General features: G+C 39.8%; 1 protein-coding gene across 1 annotated transcript; it reads right to left on the bottom strand.

Annotated features, from left to right (window-relative positions):
- Positions 1-1,946: 1,946 nt before the first annotated feature.
- GCA (grancalcin) lies at positions 1,947-19,262 on the bottom strand. The gene is made up of 8 exons (XM_083413900.1): positions 17,835-19,262; positions 15,699-15,875; positions 10,038-10,107; positions 8,907-8,950; positions 7,908-8,055; positions 6,696-6,809; positions 5,820-5,878; positions 1,947-3,921 (listed from the first exon to the last, which is right to left on the bottom strand). Exons 1-8 carry the CDS (start codon positions 17,856-17,858, stop codon positions 3,895-3,897), a joined length of 663 nt encoding a protein of 220 aa, XP_083270026.1. The 5' UTR covers positions 17,859-19,262; the 3' UTR covers positions 1,947-3,894.
- Between the last annotated feature and the right edge of the window lie 1,217 nt (positions 19,263-20,479).

Below are 20,479 nucleotides of genomic sequence, written 5' to 3' on the forward strand. Positions count from 1 at the left end.
AAACGGCGTTTCCGTGTGCTGCTCTGGTGCCAGTTCGCCAGAGCAGCTTCGTCACGCTGGCCACGTGACCCGGAAGTGTCTGCGGACAGCGCTGGCTCCCGGCCTTTAGAGTGAGATGAGCGCACAACCCTAGAGTCTGTCAAGACTGGACCGTACGGGCAGGGGTACCTTTACCTTTTTACCTTTTACCTGATATTTAGCCTATTTACATCACTGTGGTGGCATGCAGTCTGAGCCTTCTGTCTGAAGTTTAGATACAGAGGCATCTGTAGAACTGAAGGGTTGTGTGGTTGCTGTTTTCTCTGAGCTTTAGTTGTGCCTCACTGAAGCAAGGAAGAGTTGGTTTGTTTATACCCACATTTGCATTTCTCCTCTCCAGCTATCAGGAGCAAGCCACCAGATGTTTGGCAGCATGTAGATAGGCCTGCTCAAATTGCCCTTGGAAGATTTTGCTTCTGCTAGTCATACTGATCGCCACATATGGCAGTAGTTTAAAATGTTCTAGATGGCTTCGCTATTTTTGTATGTGTGTTTTTTAATGCTCAAAGCCATTCATGATTTTAATTGAAAGAGATGCAAGTATCATGTCCCAGGTTGGACAAACAGGGGGTTTAAGGGAGAGGCAGGTCTATTGCAAATGTAGCACTGCAAACTCAATCTACGCTCAGCCAATCCCAATTTCCCTGCCTTCTTGCAACCACTCCAGGAGGCAACACTGATGTCCATGCCCTCCTTTTAATCTCATTTCTAGTTTTTCTCCCACCTGCCTTTGATTCTGGCTGCACCTACTGTTGGTCTTCCCGCCTTCTGCCTCACTAGCCCCAATGGACACTAGCCACCTCTGGGGAGAGGTATATCACTTGCCTTCAGTGGAGGCGTTCAGCCTCACTTATGCCAGTTATTACTTAAATGGTGAGTGGAGGACCAGTGAGCCTCACAGTCAGAGTCTGAACAGTGTCGCCTCACTGACTTGCATCAACCCTTGGGCTTCAGTAATTTTCAGACATCTCAACCAGGTCTCAAGACTTCTTTCTATAGGTTCATTTGTAGAAATTAAATTGGACACCACTAGCTAGCCTCCCCAATCTTCCAGCTATGTGTTTCAGGTCCAACTACCTCCCGCCATTAAGACAGACTCCAGGATAATGAAGATGTGCAGGCTTGCAAAGAGTTTGCTTTTATGTGTATCATCCAACTATACCTTTAGATCTTTTTTCAGCAGTATGCACAATGGGTGGTTATTCATTTGTGATCCTACATTATTTTGGGACACTCGGCAGCAGTTGCTGCATCTAATTATTTTTTGTTACATCAGTTATGACATGCAAAGAGTACAGACTGATCTTCCCAAGTCATCCCTCATAGAACTGGCAATATGCAGTGTATTTAATCTCAGATAGATTCCTCTTAATCACTGAGGCAGCCTCACATATTTGCATGATCAAGGAAGTAGAAAATTTTGTGTGTAGAGAAAAATAGCACTGTGAGAAGTGTGTAACACAGGGATGTGGAATCTGTATCCTGTCAACTGTTATTTGATACCAGTTTTCATGATCATTGCCCATACTGGCTGGGGCTGGTGGGAGTTGGGATATTCCTGGGATAATGCTAACCTTCTAGCAAACATTCATTTTTGAAAGACTGGAAACAGTCTTTGAACTCCACCTGTGTATGTAGCAAGACAGATTTAAAGGAGTTGTACTACAACTTTTTCTTTGAAATTGTATAGCTGGTCTCGCACACTTCGAAGTTAAGAATCTTCACAAAGTTATCTTCTCCCACCTACAACTGTCACCTACCATGCTGTGCTAATGCTTTCAACGAAATCCAAGTTTAATTAATAATAATAATAATAATAATTAAAGATCTAGCATATCCTGCAACATTACTGTAGTGCTCAAGAACTGTATCACCTCAGAGTTACACCGTCTTGGTATGAAAGAATATAAAGCGAGTTCCAAGTTTATTTCCAAACAATTGCCTGGAATGGCACTGAAAATAGTTACTACATTTGTACAGTTAGAACAGTATCCAGTTATTTCAGAATGTACGAAAATCGCTACGTAGCAGATTGCAAATAATCTACAACTATTACTCGACAATTGTGAACAGCAAAATATGCATACGAAGAGTGTCAATGATGTCAGAACTTTGATTTTAAACTGCCAATACGAGTTACAGGGACTGGATGATAACGCAAGATCCTTTTAGAAAAGAGTCCATTATACTAGTGAGATTCTATGGGTAGATGCTGCAAGACATAAACAACTGAAGTGTTAAATCCATACATTACTGATTCCATTCTAAAAACAAGCTTTCTCAGCACAAGAATTTTTTTAAATCACAACAGGCAAACTGATCCTTAAAATGTTTAGCAGTGGCAGAATTAACCTGGATTTGTGCCTTGGCAGCTAAGTAATGTATCCTTGGCTGAGCAAATTGGTCTGAACATGCAGCTTTCATCATGCCATCAAACATGTCAAGAAATGGCAACAAGGCTGCACCACTGAATAGACCCTCTGGCTGTTTCCAGTGGGGCCTAACAATACAGAGGGCGGTCCAATTCTGCCCTCTTCATCAGAGCTTGTTTGGTGCTCTTTGAAGCACAGAGGAAACAATATATTGTTGTACATCTGTTGATGCCAGCTGCTGTAACTGCACAAAGCCCTATCCTAACCTTGTCTTCCTCCCACCTACTACCTGGGGCAGCAGCACCTGCATAGCGGCTCACAAGGTTGGGCTGCAGATTCATCTCAACATATCTTGTAGACCCAAACATTATCAAGCCCATTGATCAAAGCCTGGAAAGTGTTGCTATCCTAACTTGAAGTTTCACTACGCTCACAAATAATGAACAGATGCAAGATTTGGCTTGAATAGTAAAAGAAAAAGCACCAGTATGCATCCATTTACACGTTAAACTTGCAGAATAGTAGCTACTAGAAAAAGAAAATGGCATCAATAAGCAGGCCTGGCTGAAACTATCACAACCATGCAAGGAGCTACTTCATGCCAACAGCTTCCCAGGCAGTCAACATTGCCCTTGTTTCTGGTAGTAACTACAATGCACTGTATATGATGCACAGAGCTGGATTCTGTAATCAATCTGCTCAGGCATTTGTTCACAAGTTTGTTCAAATAATATGGTGATTTTAGCTGAGAACAAGAAAGGGTCAATTAGGACTTTTTCTTTCACACATCTAAGAAAGAAGCCTCAAACATTTAAAGGAAAAAATGGGTGCTCTAGAGAGGCACACGAATTCTTCTGAGGATTACATCTTCAAGAGGATAAAAATAGTTAAACAAAAAGTTTTCAACTACCATTAAATATAATCTTCACTATGAACATGTTATACTAGTCTACAGTCAAATAAATCTACTGAACATCCCGAAGAAGAAATATGTTTTAAGTTTGTACTTGTGACAAATACTAATTCTTTTTTATTCCAGGCATTTATTATTTCATAGGCGTGCAGCACATGAAACAACTGAGGTTGTAGAACACTAGAATGCCAATTACAGCTAATCTTTATTGCAATTTAAGCCAGCAGGTATTGGGGGGAGTGCACTTTAAGATAAACTAAACCCTGTTTATAACCATTACATGAAATGTGATTGTTTCCTCTTATCAATCCTGAGAGCATAATCCCAAAATATAAAAAGTCTACCATCCATATGCATAAAGAATGGCACACTTCTAAGAATTACTGTAAAATGTGAACATTTGTTTATTGTCAAACTACACACTAAAAGTCAAATATATTTATACAGAAATGATGCATTAGCAGGCAGAAATGTGGAAAAATCAATGGCAGCTTCATTTTCACAGCATTTTCAGTTAGTTTTCTCAAAGTAGTTGAAATTATACATGGAATTTTCTTCCACAGTTGGCACTCAGATAGCCATGGTGCACTGCAAGAACTGAAAAACAAAAGCAATTGTAATATTAACTGCCAATTTAAAGAAATGGATTTTTTGACTAGACAAAGAATGAGCATAGTGCAGTTTGGGATTTGTTCACTATACGCAGGTCAAGAAGTAAAATATATTGGGGCCAATTGTCAAAATCAGAGCAGAATTCTGCCCACAAAATGTTTTTCTCGAAGGAAGGGAGGAGGAGGAAGCTTCACCCTATAAGTCCATTGTGCCTCCTGAAAATCTGCACAGGAGGGCTGGTATTGTTGGCAATCAGCGAAGGGGGTTGTAGAGGGGGTTCAGAAACAAACTGTTTTCCTACTTTCAAGAACAGTAGCCTCAAAAGCCATTGTGTGGGGGGAAAATGAGTTTGCTGCTGACAGAAGTTCAACAGTGGATTCAAGCAAATATAAAAAGGTAAAAATGTGCCAGTCAAATAAAATTATTGACCAACAAATCATAACTGAAGTTAGATATACTTTATTATCAAAACAGAGTCAAGTTTTTTACTGTATGCCAGCAACAGCAAAAACCACCAAACCCCAAAACACACAGATTATCACCATCCTACACAGTACTTTCAGTATTCAGTAACACCCAGTGTGGTTCCTCATTACTTGAACAAAGAGTACTAATGCAACAAGAGACGCAAAATTTGATAATGAAAATCATCTGCCCTAAAACTGTGATGAAGCATAGACATGCATCTGCTTAGTTTTAGATGCCTTGGCAGTCTGTTCCCTGTACATTTGTATCTTTGCAGGCTGAAAGCTACACATAGTGGTAGGGTTTGGCAATTACAGCGAGTTCTGCTACTGTTGAGATGGAAATTGAGAGAACTAAATATGCAATTCAAGAAAATCTATTTGATCTATTCTTCCAACTGCTTTTCATGACAGTAGTAATAGTCCAGAAAAATAATTAAAGAACAACTGTGAATAAGTTGCCTGCCCCAAACACTTATGTTTTCCCAGCTGAAGGACATGCCATAAACATCCCAAATCTGAGAAACAGTATTTAATGCACAAAGGACCGGTGTTTTGAATACAACGTGTCCACACAACTGCCTAGTAACACATTAGTCAAGACTATTCTAACAGAGTGGGCTGGTTCAGATGACCATACTCCTTCAAAGAAGGAATAAAACAGGAACTCTTCAACTAATTTCCTATGAACCGTGGCTTCATATCCTGACTTATTCCAAAGCAGTTACTCAGAGTTTCCTGGTTCAGACAAAATAGAGTTTTGGAATATTTAAATAGTTCACAGAATATTTCACTCACAAAATGGAAGGAGCAAAAAAGTGACATGCATGGCCAAGAGACTCATTCATCTTTCTGCTTAGAAAATAGAGATGGTCTTAATCCTAGAGCTGTGGATTCAAGCCCCAGGCTAGGTGAAAGATTCCTGCATTGGTTGGACTAGATGACCCTTGTAATCCCTTCCAACTCTATGATCCAATACCTAACCACAGTCAAAATAAGGCCCATAACAACATTTGCAGTTACTATTTAAGATGCATTATTAGAACTGCATTGTTTTTGCAGATTTTCCAATGCAAAATTTATTGGAACTCCTGCTGTACTATTAGCATTCATACAAATAGTTTCCAAAGGCTGAACATCCCGGAGTACAGTATAACCAAACTGGCTAATCAAGATTTCAAGCATGACAGTTCAACTGAACTAAGGGTGTTGGGAGAAAAACACAGTCTAAAAACTTGTTTAATGCACAGGACACCACAGATGAGATTCTGAAAGAAGTTCAACACTATTCTGAGATTATTTCCCAAGAACAATCACTACTTTGAGAGAATTCTTTCTCCAGAAAAAAACCCTGAAAATATTGCAGGTACATAATGAAAGTTATAATTTCAACAACCAGTTATTAATTATGTTACTTACATCATCGTATACAAGATTCACAATGCCCTGTTGCATGCTGTCTCTTCTCCTAAAGAAATCTGTTAAAAGAAAGTAACATTTATATTGTAAACATTCTGATGCACATTCTGAAACTTGTTTGCATGCTCAAGTCTCACTGACTGGAACTGGGCTAAAATATTATACCAAACACAAGATTATATCCTCCAAAAGCAACCTTCTCAATTTAGTTACAATAAATTCTACTGACAAAGAAATCAGACAATTCTCTCAGTAATGTTCAGTCCTAATCAAGTCAACGAGATTATACAAGGCACAAAAATTGGCCCCAGATGTTTCAGGTTTATGCCGTGCTTTGCAGCTACCTGAATATCATGCTCCTAGACCCAGCTGCTGAGTATTTTGTCACATTTACTGCATTTTGTATTTCACAATGACCTGATTTTTAAGCTGAAAAAAATAAGAGTGCACAGAGTCATTGGGTTGCATCAGATACTGCCTACGAAAGAGCGAATAGACTTCTGCTTGCATATTGGGACTTCCAATATGGCACCTCCCTCTCCTCTTGCTTGCACACCCTCAAAATCTGTTCTGGAGGATTGTCAACCCTACAGAGCAGATTTTGGGGTGTGCAGGAGAAAGAGAAATGGGAAGTGAGTGGAAGCCCACTTGCACATCATGGGATTTCACCCCTTAAATTTAATCTTACTTCAGATTCTAATGCTGCATTACTTAGAGACATGCGTCATTTTATTTGTATGCCACCTTTCCACAGTTCAAACAGTGCTCAAGGCAGCTGACAACATAGAAAAAATTACAGTTACAAATGTAACAAAAATAGTCATCAACTGGCATCAAATACAGAATTGTTACAAAAATAGCTATAAAACACCTTACCCGTCAAAGCCCGAAGCTTCACGCAGCAAGCCACATAGTCATCAAAAAAGATTCTGCCATTCTTGCTGTAACGTTTTACAATAGCAATTAATGTCTGTGGGCTTAGCCTATAACCTAGACAAGGTCAAGGAGAAAAACATGTCAACTTCAGAGCAAAAGGCTTAAACAAGCGTTTTTGTTAGCTTAATATTTTTAAACAGCTCCTAGCATTCACAGCCCTCTTTGAACTAAAACTCAAGAGGGGAACACAATACATGCACTCCAAGAATAAAGCAGGTGTTGAGTGAGGGAGCTGCATCTTTCCCTTCTAGGTACAGTGGGAAATTATATAATACTGTGATATATTCCTTCCTTCCCAGACTAAGGGAAGGAAGGCAGGTCCATTGCTCTAAGGACTGTCTCACACATTCACTAGGGACCTGGATATGGATGTCAGGAGCAGAGATGGGCAAGTGAAAGAGAATTGCTTAACCTTCTTCCCAAAATGCTTTTCCTGCAATGTGTAAATATGGATTTAGAGCCCAAACTGTGAGAAGGGGGCTGTAGATGAAGCAATGGGCAAGGAAGAGAAGGAATAAGCACCTGGCTGATTCTAGACCACCACCCACCCCATTTTGCAAAGACATGGGCTCCCAGAATCACATCTACAGTTGTAATGCTGGTCCCAAACCCTGAGTTCTCAGGCACAGTGATCAGAATGGATTACTAGAAACTAAGAAGACTTCAAAGATGTCCTCCCAATCAATCTCCCTGTTCTCTAATAGGAAAGCCAGCAGCTTTTTCTACTGTGCTCACACTGGAACTATCGCCTTCTGCCATGTACGCCTGAGCAATTCAATCCTGCATTATTTGTGTACCCTGTAAGCAATCAATGAAGATTTTCAAAATCCTGGACAATTCAGACCAATGGTTGTTTTGTATGAAGATGCTTTGAGAAGAGAGCAGCAATACATGATTCAACTTCATCCTTTCAAATGTCAGACTCCTGTTCACATACATCCTTTAATACTCTGCTCAGAGTTCATTTAAAGGCTTGCTTTTCTACCCATAGACTGAGCAAGTTATGACCAAGATTTATCTAGAGCCAATCACTAAAATACTGTATAACGTCCTGAATATATCATTTTTAAATTCTCTTCCTAGCAACCCATTCTACTTTTACAGGGAAATAATTAGTTACTTGAAAACACATGTCTAGCCAACGTATCATACCCATAGCTACAATGACTTGAGTCAATTCATGAAGTTCCACAGTTCCACTTCGGTCTTGATCTATCATCATGAAATTTTGTTTCCAAGCACTGAGAGCGCCCCAGAGTTCCTTAAATTCATTGTATCCCATTTTCCCAGTATTCTCTCTCTAATGTAATAGTTAAGAAAACAGACCATCTTGAAGAAAGTTGGTGAACAGAAATACATAAACCTGCATTAGATTTTTTGTTTTGAATACATATCTTCCAACTTCTTATTCAGGAGTTTGCTTAGAACATTTTAAGCTGCTGTTCTACGTTCAAGTTATCAGAGCAAGTGAAATTATTTCTTGTTTTTTGTTTATTTACACCCTGATCTACAGGATGCAAAGGGTCAAGAAGGAAAATCCTTAAAATATCAGTGTGTTCCAAAGCAGCACAAAACCAAGTACTGCCAACCTAGGTGGTATGAAATTCAGTTTATTTTAAGTGTAGTATGCTTTCCAAACTTATCTCTAATATTACAGGCTTTTTTGTTTGTTTGTTTTTAAAACCACACACATTACTTTAAGTTATTTCCTGTCACTTGGTACATAAATACCATTCAATACTCACTACTTTGTTGCTGTTGGTCACATTTGAGTTGGGATAGCCCAGTAACTAGCACATGCTGGCTAACACACTGAGCCTGTAGTTTAAACTGCAGTTCCCACTGCACAAAGCCAGCAGCTGTAGCTTAACCCCCAGAATCAGTGTCCAGAATTAGCTTTGCTGATGTATCCAGTTTCTGTTAATACAAAATACGGAGTGAAGGTTCTAAAGCATGTTTTTGAATGCTTAGCTGGCTCTACAAGCTCATCAATCTTAGTTTCTTTTCATCTTTCAAAACAAGATTGTTCCTAAACATATTCAGAATCCTCCATCCCGAAACCTTGGCCCTGTTGTATATTGAACCTGGGTCCAGCTGGTTTCATATGAAATGAAGTTTACAGTTATACTTAAAGACTTTTTCCAAGGATACATCCAACATTGATATCATAATTCTGCACGTCTCCAAGCTGAATGCTGAAATTACAAGTGAAAGATGCATTAATTCTAGATGGCATATACTGATTTCAGCTCTAATAACTATTGTTCAAACTATCACGACTAGCAACATGATGAAGTTTATAAAGACTAGCAATTCATGTACAGGTAACGGCTAGCAAAACAATGGCTAATTTATATATAAAAAAGAGACAGACCTAATGAAAATGTATTCAGAATACTTTTCCTGTTTTAAAGGTTTTATACAACCTGTGTGAATTAGCATGAGAATGGAGGATACTATAAAATTTACATCAGAAAAGTAGAAGAAAAAAACTATTGCTTGATAAAAACAATTCAAGTAGCATGCAAAGCATGCTATGAACTGAGTTCAAATTAGCAACCGAAAGAATTCAAAAATGAATATGCTTCCTTGATAGGCAGAAAGTGAGCAGAAGTATCCACAAGCAGGAATAAGTATTCCAAGTCGTCTGAACGATCAAATAAGCTATGACAATAGTTGAAAACATCAACGGCAGGAGGCAGAGAAAGAGGAACATCTGCCTTCTGAGCTCTTCGGATACACAGTCACACCTTCATGTATATCCAGGTCCACTATGTACTATGGAAATGCCAATCATCACATGCTACAGTTTGGATAATAATCATTCCTTACATTTTATTAAGCCATCTGCCACACTCATTGTTTGCTGCATTACACATGTTGCAGGGACATTAAATGCAATATTTATCACTCAAGGCATAACTGCCCAAACAAGTCATGTGGCTACAGATAAAGAGAGGCAAACAGGACTTAAGCAAGTCAAGAGGGAAATGAAGAACAATCTTCCCTGACTTGAACCTGGCAGGCCAGAATTAAAATCTCCACTCAGCTGCGAATCTTCCTGGGAGACCTTGGACTGCTCACAGTCTCTCAGCCTAACCTACCTTGCACCACCTTGAGCACCTCGGAGAAAGGTGGAATATACATCTAATAAAAAACTTAATGTTTTGCACTACATCTCCCATCAGCCCCAGCCAGTGCAGCACTGGCCAAGACAGATAGAAGAATGCAATAACTTCTTGGAGATTGAATTTAAGGTGTTCAGAAGCAACAAAGTCTTACGAGAGTAAGTTCCACTGATTCCAGACTGGGTTAGACATCTCTGTAGCTCCTCAGCATCCACTTCACCATCCTGTAAAATTAATGCATAACAAATTTGTGGTTCAAATATACCAACCTATCTAGTAATACAAAATCAAGCACGTGTGAATTTTATTTGTTAGCCAACTGTTCTACCTCAATTAAGAGAATTAGAATACTTCATGAAAATTACTCATCTAGAAATTTGCCAAACTAATTAAATTAAATAACTAAGCAGTAACTAACATTTCCTAATTTTTTTAAAAAATGAAGCAGAACTTCTTCATGTCCTGCAGTGATTTATTGCAATAGCACAGCTTTTTCATATGAAGTTTTTTTGCTTGAATTTCTTTCCACAAGTGTTGAATTTATTTTAAAAGTTTCATGCGCAGCTTTGTAAATCACAAGGCGGATTCTTTTAAAACCAACACAAGATGGCTTTCCCCCACCATTATCTACTTCCCTGCAGGAATACCCTATACCTATATGTTCATTATTGTTTAACAGGTCAGCTCAAATCCAGCTGCGTACAAAAAAGGATCAAAAAGTTACCTTAAGTTTAGAAGATATCTACATGCGAGAATAGTATACATAAAAAACCCAGAAAATGAAATGAAAGACTATAAAGTAGCTCTTTGAACAGTTCTGAAGCTCTGTACTAATGCCAGTGAGCTACTTGTTTGATCAACTAAAGCTTATCACACAGAAGATTTGCTTACAATGACAAGAAGCATTTCAACTACCATGGTACATCAATACATTATCCTACTAAGATGTCACACCTAACACGGCACAAAGAATCTTGTCTCCTAACATGCACTTAACGTAAATATTACTGTAAAATCATCCCCTCCCTTGGGATGATTTTTATAGCAATAAATAAAAATGAAAAGCTTAGTGTGTGAGCTTCTCCAATGAAAATGTAAAGGGGGAAGTAAATTCAAAACCCACTTCATTTTCACCCCATGCAAACCCTATTATCCTAAAGTGACTGGGCTTCTTACAAGAAGTTTCCCAGAAGCATGTGTAAGTGTATCTCTTGTTCTAACCTGAAAGGGATGATCTTCCTCCTGGCTAGGTCTAAGAAACTATTATACGCTGATCATGGGTTTCAGGAGAAAGAATATGAACTTGTGTTATTTAGCCACATTTAAACACTAAAGAGGTCAAACATCTCTAGTCAACTGTGGATCTATGTAATCACATCCTAGAGATAATTGTCCAACATGACTATGCAATAGTGTGAAGGTACTTATACCATTTACCCACAAATACCAAATAATTTTCATTGGGTAAGCTCACAGGAAAGAAGGACTGTTGGAATTTGATGGTAAATACATTTCTGAGTCTCACTGACTGACCACAATGCAACAACACTCAGAAATGACTTCACTGGCCTGCTTTTACCCACCCCTCCAAAAGTAATACCCATGTTACTGCAAGTTTCTACCTGATCAGTTCTTTTGAGTGTCAAGGCCCACGCTTCCATCACCCCACTGGTCCTGCTACATGGCAGATGACAGACTGTGCTTATTTGACTGGTACTTCAGGAGTGAATGTTTATTCCTCCTATAAAAAACTAAATTTACTAAAATATTACACTTGAGAATTAAGAAAAAAAATATGGAAGTCATCAATTAAGGTCCTACTTGGAGAAAATCAAAGCACGTAATTTCCCCCCTTTTTTCATATATGTTACCCCATTTACATACAATTAATCTAAAGTAGTGGTTTTCAAACTATGTATTGGGGAACTTCAACAAAAACAGTTATGGTGAAAAACTTCCCAGAAAGATGGCTTGTCAATACCTTTCCTGATCTCTCACAGCTACAGGGCTGCGTTCAGTACATTCTGGAGCACTCACAGAGCAATCTTAAGCATTTTACTCCAAAGCAATTTCCACTGCATTCAATGGACCTTACTCCTCTGTAAGGGTGTTCAGGATGCAAGGTCAGTTTCTGTGGAGCCAAAAAGCCTGGATCCTACTTAAGATAAATTCTGAAATGTGTATTACAGAATTCCTTTGCTCCACAGTAGATATCTACGGTGTGCTTCACCAGGTAAGTCAACGTGGAAAGGGATCCCTGAAGATACAAAGTTTGAAAACCACTTCTGTAAAGCTTTGAGCAATGAAAAGGTGGCAGTGCTTCATAATGTTCTTATTTCCAAAAGAGGAACTACACTTGAAACCAAAATGTATTTTTACCTGGAATCTACATTTAATTATGTGCTAGTCTAATACAGGTGTGCTGCTGAACTACAACTCTCACCAGCCTCAGCAAGCATGGCCAATGCCCAGGGATGATGGGAGTTGTAGTTCAGCAACATCTGGAAGGCCAAAGGTTCCCCACAGCTGCTCTAATATATACGTGGAGTTCCTACAGTTACAAGAGTTTCCCATTATCTTCAGTATTCTTTTTCATATTTATAGGCCGTTCCTTATGACTAGAACACAGTTGTACTATTGGGCAAGCCATTTTTTAAAAAAAACAACAACTCATTTCTTCAAAGACTTTCCTAGATTTCTATGGACTCACCAACTCTCAGTACAATGAACCCCCATCCTGCCTGCCATTAATCAAGACCTTGCTGCCTTAACTACTTCAAATGTAAACAGGGGCCTGAATCCAGTGATGCACCCACAAGACTTCAGTATTGTTTAGAAAACTTTATAGAAGGGCTGGAAATTGCTACATTAAAATTAATCTACTTAATTAAAAAATTGAAAGCTACTTTATATATTGGCCACTTTTCTAGACTTCATGGTCATGGCTTACCTTAAGCCATTTCCTCATACAGTATTTCTGGTGAAGTCATTCAACAACTCACCCACACAGTGTCTAGTGCTAGGTCCTCAATGTGACACCCATGACCACCATGGTGTCCTCATGGTGCTTACTAAGCTCATTTGGGGGAGTTCAGAGTGTCACAAGTTTTAGACTTCCAAATGTGTTCCTGGGCTCAAGGCGTCTAGCTAGGGATCCCAGGCCTAGTGTTTCAAAGCAGTAGCTGCCAGAGTGAAGCACACTAGTTCTGCTTTGAACTTAACAGTGTTTCTGGTTCTCCAGAAGAATAAAAACAGGAGGCAAATACCAGATTTTGTTAATTACCTTCCTTTCTCCTTTTCTGGTTTCAGTAACGTCTGCCTTACAACCTGAGGTGGCAAGGAGCCACTGTCCCTGTGCAAAAGGAAGACCACCTATCTCACCATCACTTACTAGTGCTACCCCAGAACACACTGCCGCATTCCCCAATCTAGGAACTAGGGTACTCTGGAAATTTTCTCTTTCTCTGCTAGAAGAAAAGAAAGCCCTAAGTTTCCATCCTGCTCTCTCTCCTCCTACAGTCCACTTCAGGTACAATCCTCTATCAACTTTCCACTGCTTGGACTAGCTTCAGAAAAGCATACTCAAAATTCACACATGGTCATTTAAATAAGTATCAGAGTTCTAACAACTAGCTTAAAATCCCCATATCTATCAGCTTGTCCCAATGACCAGAGGTAAAAGAGCATGAATTTGGCCAGAAGCATTTGTTTTCCCAGCAACTATGCAAACAAAACATAACAAATAAGGTTCTACCTTAGTTCACATCTTGCATTAAGTAATTATTAAAATAAAATATAATCTGCTGTGAATGAGAAGCATGGTGCTGCACGCTGCTGGATTCACAAGTGTTTCACTCCTTCCCTTCTTCTGCCAACAAGCAAACCACGGAATGGTTTGCCATGTTGTCCAAACTCAGGCTACTGCTTGTTTCCAAACCATGAGCCTACATTTGACTAACACGACAAATCAGACCATGCCTTGTTTTCTAGACAGCACCCAGTAGCAGTCAGTGAGGAGCACAGTGTCTGCAATTTCAACAGTGTGCAATGTGGTGTGAAACCATGCCTAAGTGTGGTCTCCCAATATCTCCATTCAAAAGTGCTTCCCTTTCATGCTATGCAGTTGAGCCTTTTTTTAGTTAAAGAACTACTATTCATTACATATTCATTACATGCACTGATCAGTTACTCCCACCCAAGACCACTTTGTGGATTAGGAGTGCCATCTAGAGAAGGCAGTTGCTACATCAGATGGCATGTGATTATTCTCAGAAGCATTTCTCTGCTAGCTCATTCGTTCTACAAAAGGAGCACTATATATAATCAAATGGATCTATGCACACCAAAGCCATCAATGCCTTTACTTTAAAAAGTCATGTGTGATGTGAATAACACTCGGTTATCTCCAGTGGTGTCCATGCATGAATAAGAAGGGCCTGAAGTCATACAACAGGAGTTTACCTTCTTTTCCCATCTTCCTCAGCCTCTCATGTTGTCCCCAAAATCTTATCCATAGGGTCGGAGGACTTTCTGGACCAGATTTTTGGGGATGGAAGGTGGAGGAAAGAAAGAAAGGCTTGTGCAATGTTGCCTGCTTTATTATTATTATTATTACTATTATTATTCCATCCAAGGTCCTTGTTGATCATTAAAATACAGTTGTTTTAATATGCTGGCTCTTTGCAGCCATCACTTACAATGTGAAGAGTGGGCCTTTGGACCTGGCTTAACCACACCAGCACCAAAATCTGAAATGGTACCCCTGGTATGAATAAGACAATCACAAATGAAAGTTGTGCCTTCCCTAAAATGTCTTACTGAAATGCTAACATGTAGGATGTAACATGTAACAACTTGAAACCTTGCTTGGTAAAGACTGTAGAAATTAAAATGCCAAGGGGAGAAAAATCTAAAGGAGCTACTCACCTGGAACGGGAGTTCTTCATGAATATTGCCTTTGCAGATCCACACTCTTGAGAGAATGCATATTGGCATCACAAGTCCCAAAACGCTCTAGAGACCAATGACCTGTGGGGCCATGCATATGCCCTTTCGTGAATCTTTACTATAACCTTTTTTTTTAACCAGTCCTTTTGCCCAGATTACACTGGTGCTACTCTATAAAATACCTAGCCACATACAATGTATATGACTCTTCCAACCCAGAAGCCTGCTTCAGACTCAAAATTTAAAAGTGCTCACTTAATTATTACTTCATTAATAACTATACAAAACTCTATATAATCCTCTCAGCATTGAAAAGGGAGCACCAAGGCAGTTACAAACAGCCTCCCCATCCTTATGACATATAGTCCTGGAAATAAAATTATCTGCTCAGTGATTTGCAGCCAATGAGCTAAAGTATCAAATTTAAGAGTCCCCACATTCTTAGAAAGAGAACCTTTTGTTTCAAAGACTAGGCAGTATGTATTAAAATTGCAGACAAGACAGTTTTTGAGATGATACAATGTTTTTGAGATGATACAAGAAAACTTAATATCTAAATCTATAAGTAAGAGCCAAATTTACACATGTAGTTGACTGACCAGGTGGAAAAAGAATGTGACTAAGGAGCTTGGCCAGTTTTCAACAATATCACAATCCCCTAAAAAAGAAATAAAAAGAAATAGAACTATCTAATGCCCATCTTCAATTTACAATGTTTTCAAGCTGCAAATCACTGACAGATCTATACAAATGTTACAGTTAACATGTTAGCAAACAAATTCCTAAGGACTAGTTTATGCTTTACACTACAATCAAAACATAAGAGCCCTCTTTCAAAACTTTAAGATAGTAACTTGAACTAACATACCTGTCCAGCAATAGCACTGAAAAATGTCCATAGGGGATCAGCAGCAGCAGCTGCAGCATAGGCACCAGAATAAACAGAATAGCCAGGAGATCCACCATGGGCCACACTTTGCACTCCTCCAGGAACTGGCTGACCCATTGCCATTTGCATTGGCACCTGCCCACGGTAAGCTCCATACTTTTGAGGAAGAGGAAAAGAAGAACATACATATTTCACTATGTTTACCAGCTCATCACAAACATCTATTGTCTATAACAGATTAATTTATTTTCACTGAATTGAAATGCCTCACAAACTCAAGGAGTGTATGTGCACTACAATTCTAATATCACTACATCTTACTATGGTAACGTTTACACTTATAGAAACAGATAGTTTTCTTGACCACTAATTTGGGATTCACTACTGTAAGGGTATGGTGGCACAGGAGGCATGGTACTCTGGCAGTACAGAAAGGGCAGTTCAACAAAGTAACATCATAACGGAAGCAAACCAGATAAAGGAGTACCAGAAAGTAGTGCTGGAAATCTGAGTTTCCCCAATAGTGTTTGCAAAATTGCACCAGCAAAGAAAATGTTAGCTAGTTCAGCTACTTTTGCAGTGGTGATGCAAGCTACTTCAACTAAGTACACTGTACCTAGCCAAATGAGGAAAAATATGACTACTTACAAATACAAAGTAGTCCAAAGCACACCAGTGCTTAGTATTTTGTTTCAACTAGTTTCCTGCAACTGAAGTAATTCCAGCACCACTATAAATTGACTATTTTTATTTGTGCAGTAAGCCAGGAAGCAGACTACTATCATCAAAGCTTCCATTATTCTAGGGGTTGGGGAAGTAGGAGGTTTAGCATTACATACCAGGAAAACACTCTTAGGGAGGAAAGGTAAGCTTTTTTTCTGAATGTCATCGAAAAAGTTCTTGTATACCATTCCCAAACAGACCTGGCAAGTATTTGACTACTGCCAACCACAAGGCTGGTCTGTAAGTTTTAATTTTTGAGTAGAAAAAAACAGTTCTACTTAGAAATTTATATATACCAAATTCATTTGGATGCAATAAAACAATTACTTTGACTCAATTTGAGTTAGTCCAGGAGATTTTTTGAAATCTTGTTTTTATGATGTATGTTGGATATGTGACTGGGAAACTTTAATTTGAAAAAAACAAATAAACTTATATATAAAAAAGATTTCACCCGATTTTAGTCAAAAGGCAAAGAAATTTCCAATTCTCTTAAAACAAGATCGGATGGGTTGCTATTCATCCATTCTTACAACCTTTAACTTGCCTGACATTTTAAAAATCAATTCAGCCTGCAGTCATGACCTTATTTACCTGGGATGCAGAGCAGTGACAAAAGACAAATTATCCTTCCCTGCAACCCCCCCCCCCGGGCCCAGTGTCCCACATTAGATAGAAGCTTAAAATCAGCAATGACTGCGACAGCTGAAATGATTTCCCCAGGCACCACCCGCTGTCTTCCTACACCTACGGCAGTGCATTTTCAGTGCTTTTAACCAAGGGACCTAAAAACACCAGTACTGCTCTAACAGATCACCCAGTTTCTAGAAGCACGGCCTAAACACTCAAAAAATCTTCTTGCTATGCCTTTAAGCGGTGGCTTCACAACCATGAATTAAGTATTCAAATTTAATAGGATGGCAAACGGTACGTCATCCACAAGGCAGAGGCTGGGCCTGTTATGAAGAGAAAGAAAGGGAGAGGTGTTTTTTTTCCCCCTCCTCCTCTTTTCTTTTTTAAAATGGCAACCCTTTAGCTCGCTTGATGTGTCAGAGTCAGGAACGCCTTCCATTTCCTCCCGCTGTAAGAGAACAGAGTCCTCCCTCTCTCCCTCGCCTCTTGCACTGCACACATTAATGGCTTCTCCGCCAACTATCGGGGGGGGGGGCGCTCGGCGGAAAGAGACCAATTTCGGGAAGGCCTTAAAAAGAAGGGCCTGGAGCCTGAAGGGCCGGCCGGGCTCCCTCGGCTCTGACCCAAGCCGGGAGGACGAGCAAGGAGAGACTGACAGTCGCGCCGCCAAAGAAAAGGGCCCGGCCGGGTGGGTGGGGGAGAGAGGGACGGACAGACCGACAGACAGGCCTTCCCTCCAATCACGCCCTTTCTACTCACCGCTCCGAACCCTGGGTACGTCATGTCGACGTTTATGAGAGGAAAAAACCGTTGAGAGCGGGGTGGGGGAGGGGGAGCCGTTTCCCGGATTCGCAGCTCGGCCGGACTCGAATCTACCACGACGGCCGCTCCGCTATCTCGCCAGCTCTTGCCGCGGTGGCTTCCTCCTTCTTCCTGAAGTCGTCGTACGGAGAAGCGGAAGTTCCTTCGCGGCGCTCGCTCGCCCGCCCTCTGGCCGCTGCTTTGGGCTTTTGACTGGCTGAAGCTTCGCCCCGCCCTCCGCTCGCGATAGGCCTCCGAGCTGAGGAGGAAGGGCGGAAGAGTGAAATGGGCCGCGGAGTTCGGGTGTCTGCGTGAGGGAAGGCAGATTCGAAGAAAGACGGCGTCCGTGACGTCTGAAGCGGAAGTAGAGGGGCGGGGTGAAGATCAGGCCATTGTTTTGCACCACTCTGACAGGCATATGAAACTCTTCCGCCTTGGAGGCCGCTAGACGGGCCACAGAGACAAAAAAAGTTAGGGAGTAATGCATCCCGTTGCCTAGATAGAGCACTTCTGGGTCTTCGTCATTAAAATCCGAAAAGAGAGTTTGCTGAGGGGCGGGGGGGGGATAGGGAGCATCAAGGGAATTTTCCAATATGTTTTTTTTCCTTATTTTTTTATGCTTTGTTGTTGTCTTTCTGGGTATGATTTGCAAGTATTTTCTTTTCTTTTTTAGATGAATGTCGATTTTTGCCTGTGTATTGTTTGTTTCCAGGTGTGATATTTTTGGGGGGAGGGAGGCAGGGAGTGTTTCTGAGCATCATTCATTTTTTCTGTGCGTGAAATAATAGGTATTTTATGGTGCTCGCCCCCCCCCCCCCAGTTTCTCAGATTTCCAAATGTGCTCCCAGGCCCTGAAAAAAAGTTAAGAGACTCTATTTTATAATTCTGTAAACTACCCGGATGGCTTTTTGTTGAAGGCGGCATGGAAATTTTGTAAATAAACAACCAAACAGTAAGTCCAAACAGGCATAAAATACACAACAGATACAGTGTGGCAATTCAGTGAAAAACAAAACAAAACTGTTTTTTTGCTTAAAACTATTTGCGTCTGTGTGTCACAAGCAAACTTGGGGCAATGCAAATGAGTTTGCTAAAATCTGTATGATCAAAATGTATTTAATTAGCAAATTCATGTGGGGGGACTGAGTAGCTAATGGCTTGCTATAGCTCTTTAAAAAAAGATTTAAGAACTATTCTCTTTATGGGCAAAATACCATGTCACCACAGTAATACATCACAGGCCATATTTCTTCAAGATGCAGGCAGATAGTAGTAAAGGGGTGTGTGTGTGTGTGTGTGTGTGTGTGTGTGTGAAGTTATCTTGCAGACAATATCCATGTATCTAAATCTCCCCCCCCCCCCTTCTCCTATGAAATGCAGTTTGTTGCAAACTTACAATGCCTCGCCCCTGGGTATTCGTGACAAGGAAAGAAGCAGCAGATCCCAAACCAAGGCAAGCAGGCTCACAGATGACTGGTCAGCATGGGAAAGAAAGCTGGCAGGAATCTCTGTGTGCTTTGGTGCTCCAGTAGTGCTCATAAAAATGGTATTTATCAGTGGAAGTATTGTAGCATCATCTCTTGCGGCCAAGATGATATCACTGTCAGCCTTAACCATTGCCAGCCTCAGCTATTGCCAGTGGTGGTGGAGACCCAACAGGTGGTATGGTCTGATAGTCTAATCTGTTGATGCAGTAGGAGTTTGAATGGCTATGAAATATACTATGATAGTTGGGGCAGCCATTGGACTCTCTAAGAAGCAGGCCCCTTGTGACACTTAAGATTTCTTGATGAGGCCCTGTTCCAAATTCCATTTTATGGGTGTTCCATTATCTTACTTTTTTATCTTAAAGCATTTATAAACTGCTTAGTATTTTGAAATATATAAGCTGTATACAAAAATACAATGTAAAGCCAATAAAACTTTAGGGAAGATTTTAATGTTTGACGTTTGACTTTTACATTTGTTGGGCAACCCAGTCAGATGGGCAGGGTACAAATAAAATAATAATAATAATAATAATAATAATAATAATAATAATTTACTTAATAATAAAAATAGTATTATAACAATTTAAAATAAGTATTATAAGAACACAATAGATTAATAATAATAAAAATATTATAAGAACAGATTAAAAACTAACAATAAAACTTTTTTATCCTACTTACTTGATTTTCCATAGAAATGGTAAACCTGGATTAAATGGAAAAATAATTTTGATGGGGGCAACATTGTGTAGAAGCTGTGCAATTTTACATCCATGAGCGGCACTGAGTCCACAGCAATGTAGAAGCATCCTGTTCACTTCACACAAAGATCAAATGCCACCAGATCTTTTTGTCTCTCTTTTTTTTAATGGGGTAGCTTTATTGAAGTACTTATAAATCTCACTTTCATATTAAATATCACAAGGTGGTATGCAACCAGAAAACCCAATACTGCAATAAAAACAATATGAATGTCAGACACATCGGTAAGGCCAACTGAGCAAAGAATCTCAGGTTTGAAAAGGCCTGTCTGAATAACAGTTTTTGACAAATTTAAGAAAACAATCAGGTAGGACTTCTGCCAAACCTCTATTGGTAAGCAGTTCCACAGAC

Source organism: Podarcis tiliguerta (genome assembly GCF_965153285.1).
Source record: "Podarcis tiliguerta genome assembly, chromosome: 1".
Classification (NCBI taxonomy): domain Eukaryota; kingdom Metazoa; phylum Chordata; class Lepidosauria; order Squamata; family Lacertidae; genus Podarcis; species Podarcis tiliguerta.

Bases quoted from the DNA above. Each gene is read 5' to 3' on its own strand.
- GCA (XM_083413900.1), bottom strand. From the start codon at position 17,858: ATGACGTACCCAGGGTTCGGAGCG. The intron at 6,810-7,907 runs GTATGATACGTT...GACCTTGTCTAG, and splicing joins TCAAGTCATTGTAGCTATGG to GTTATAGGCTAAGCCCACAG. The intron at 5,879-6,695 runs GTAAGGTGTTTT...TTCTTTTAACAG, and splicing joins GAAGCTTCGGGCTTTGACGG to ATTTCTTTAGGAGAAGAGAC.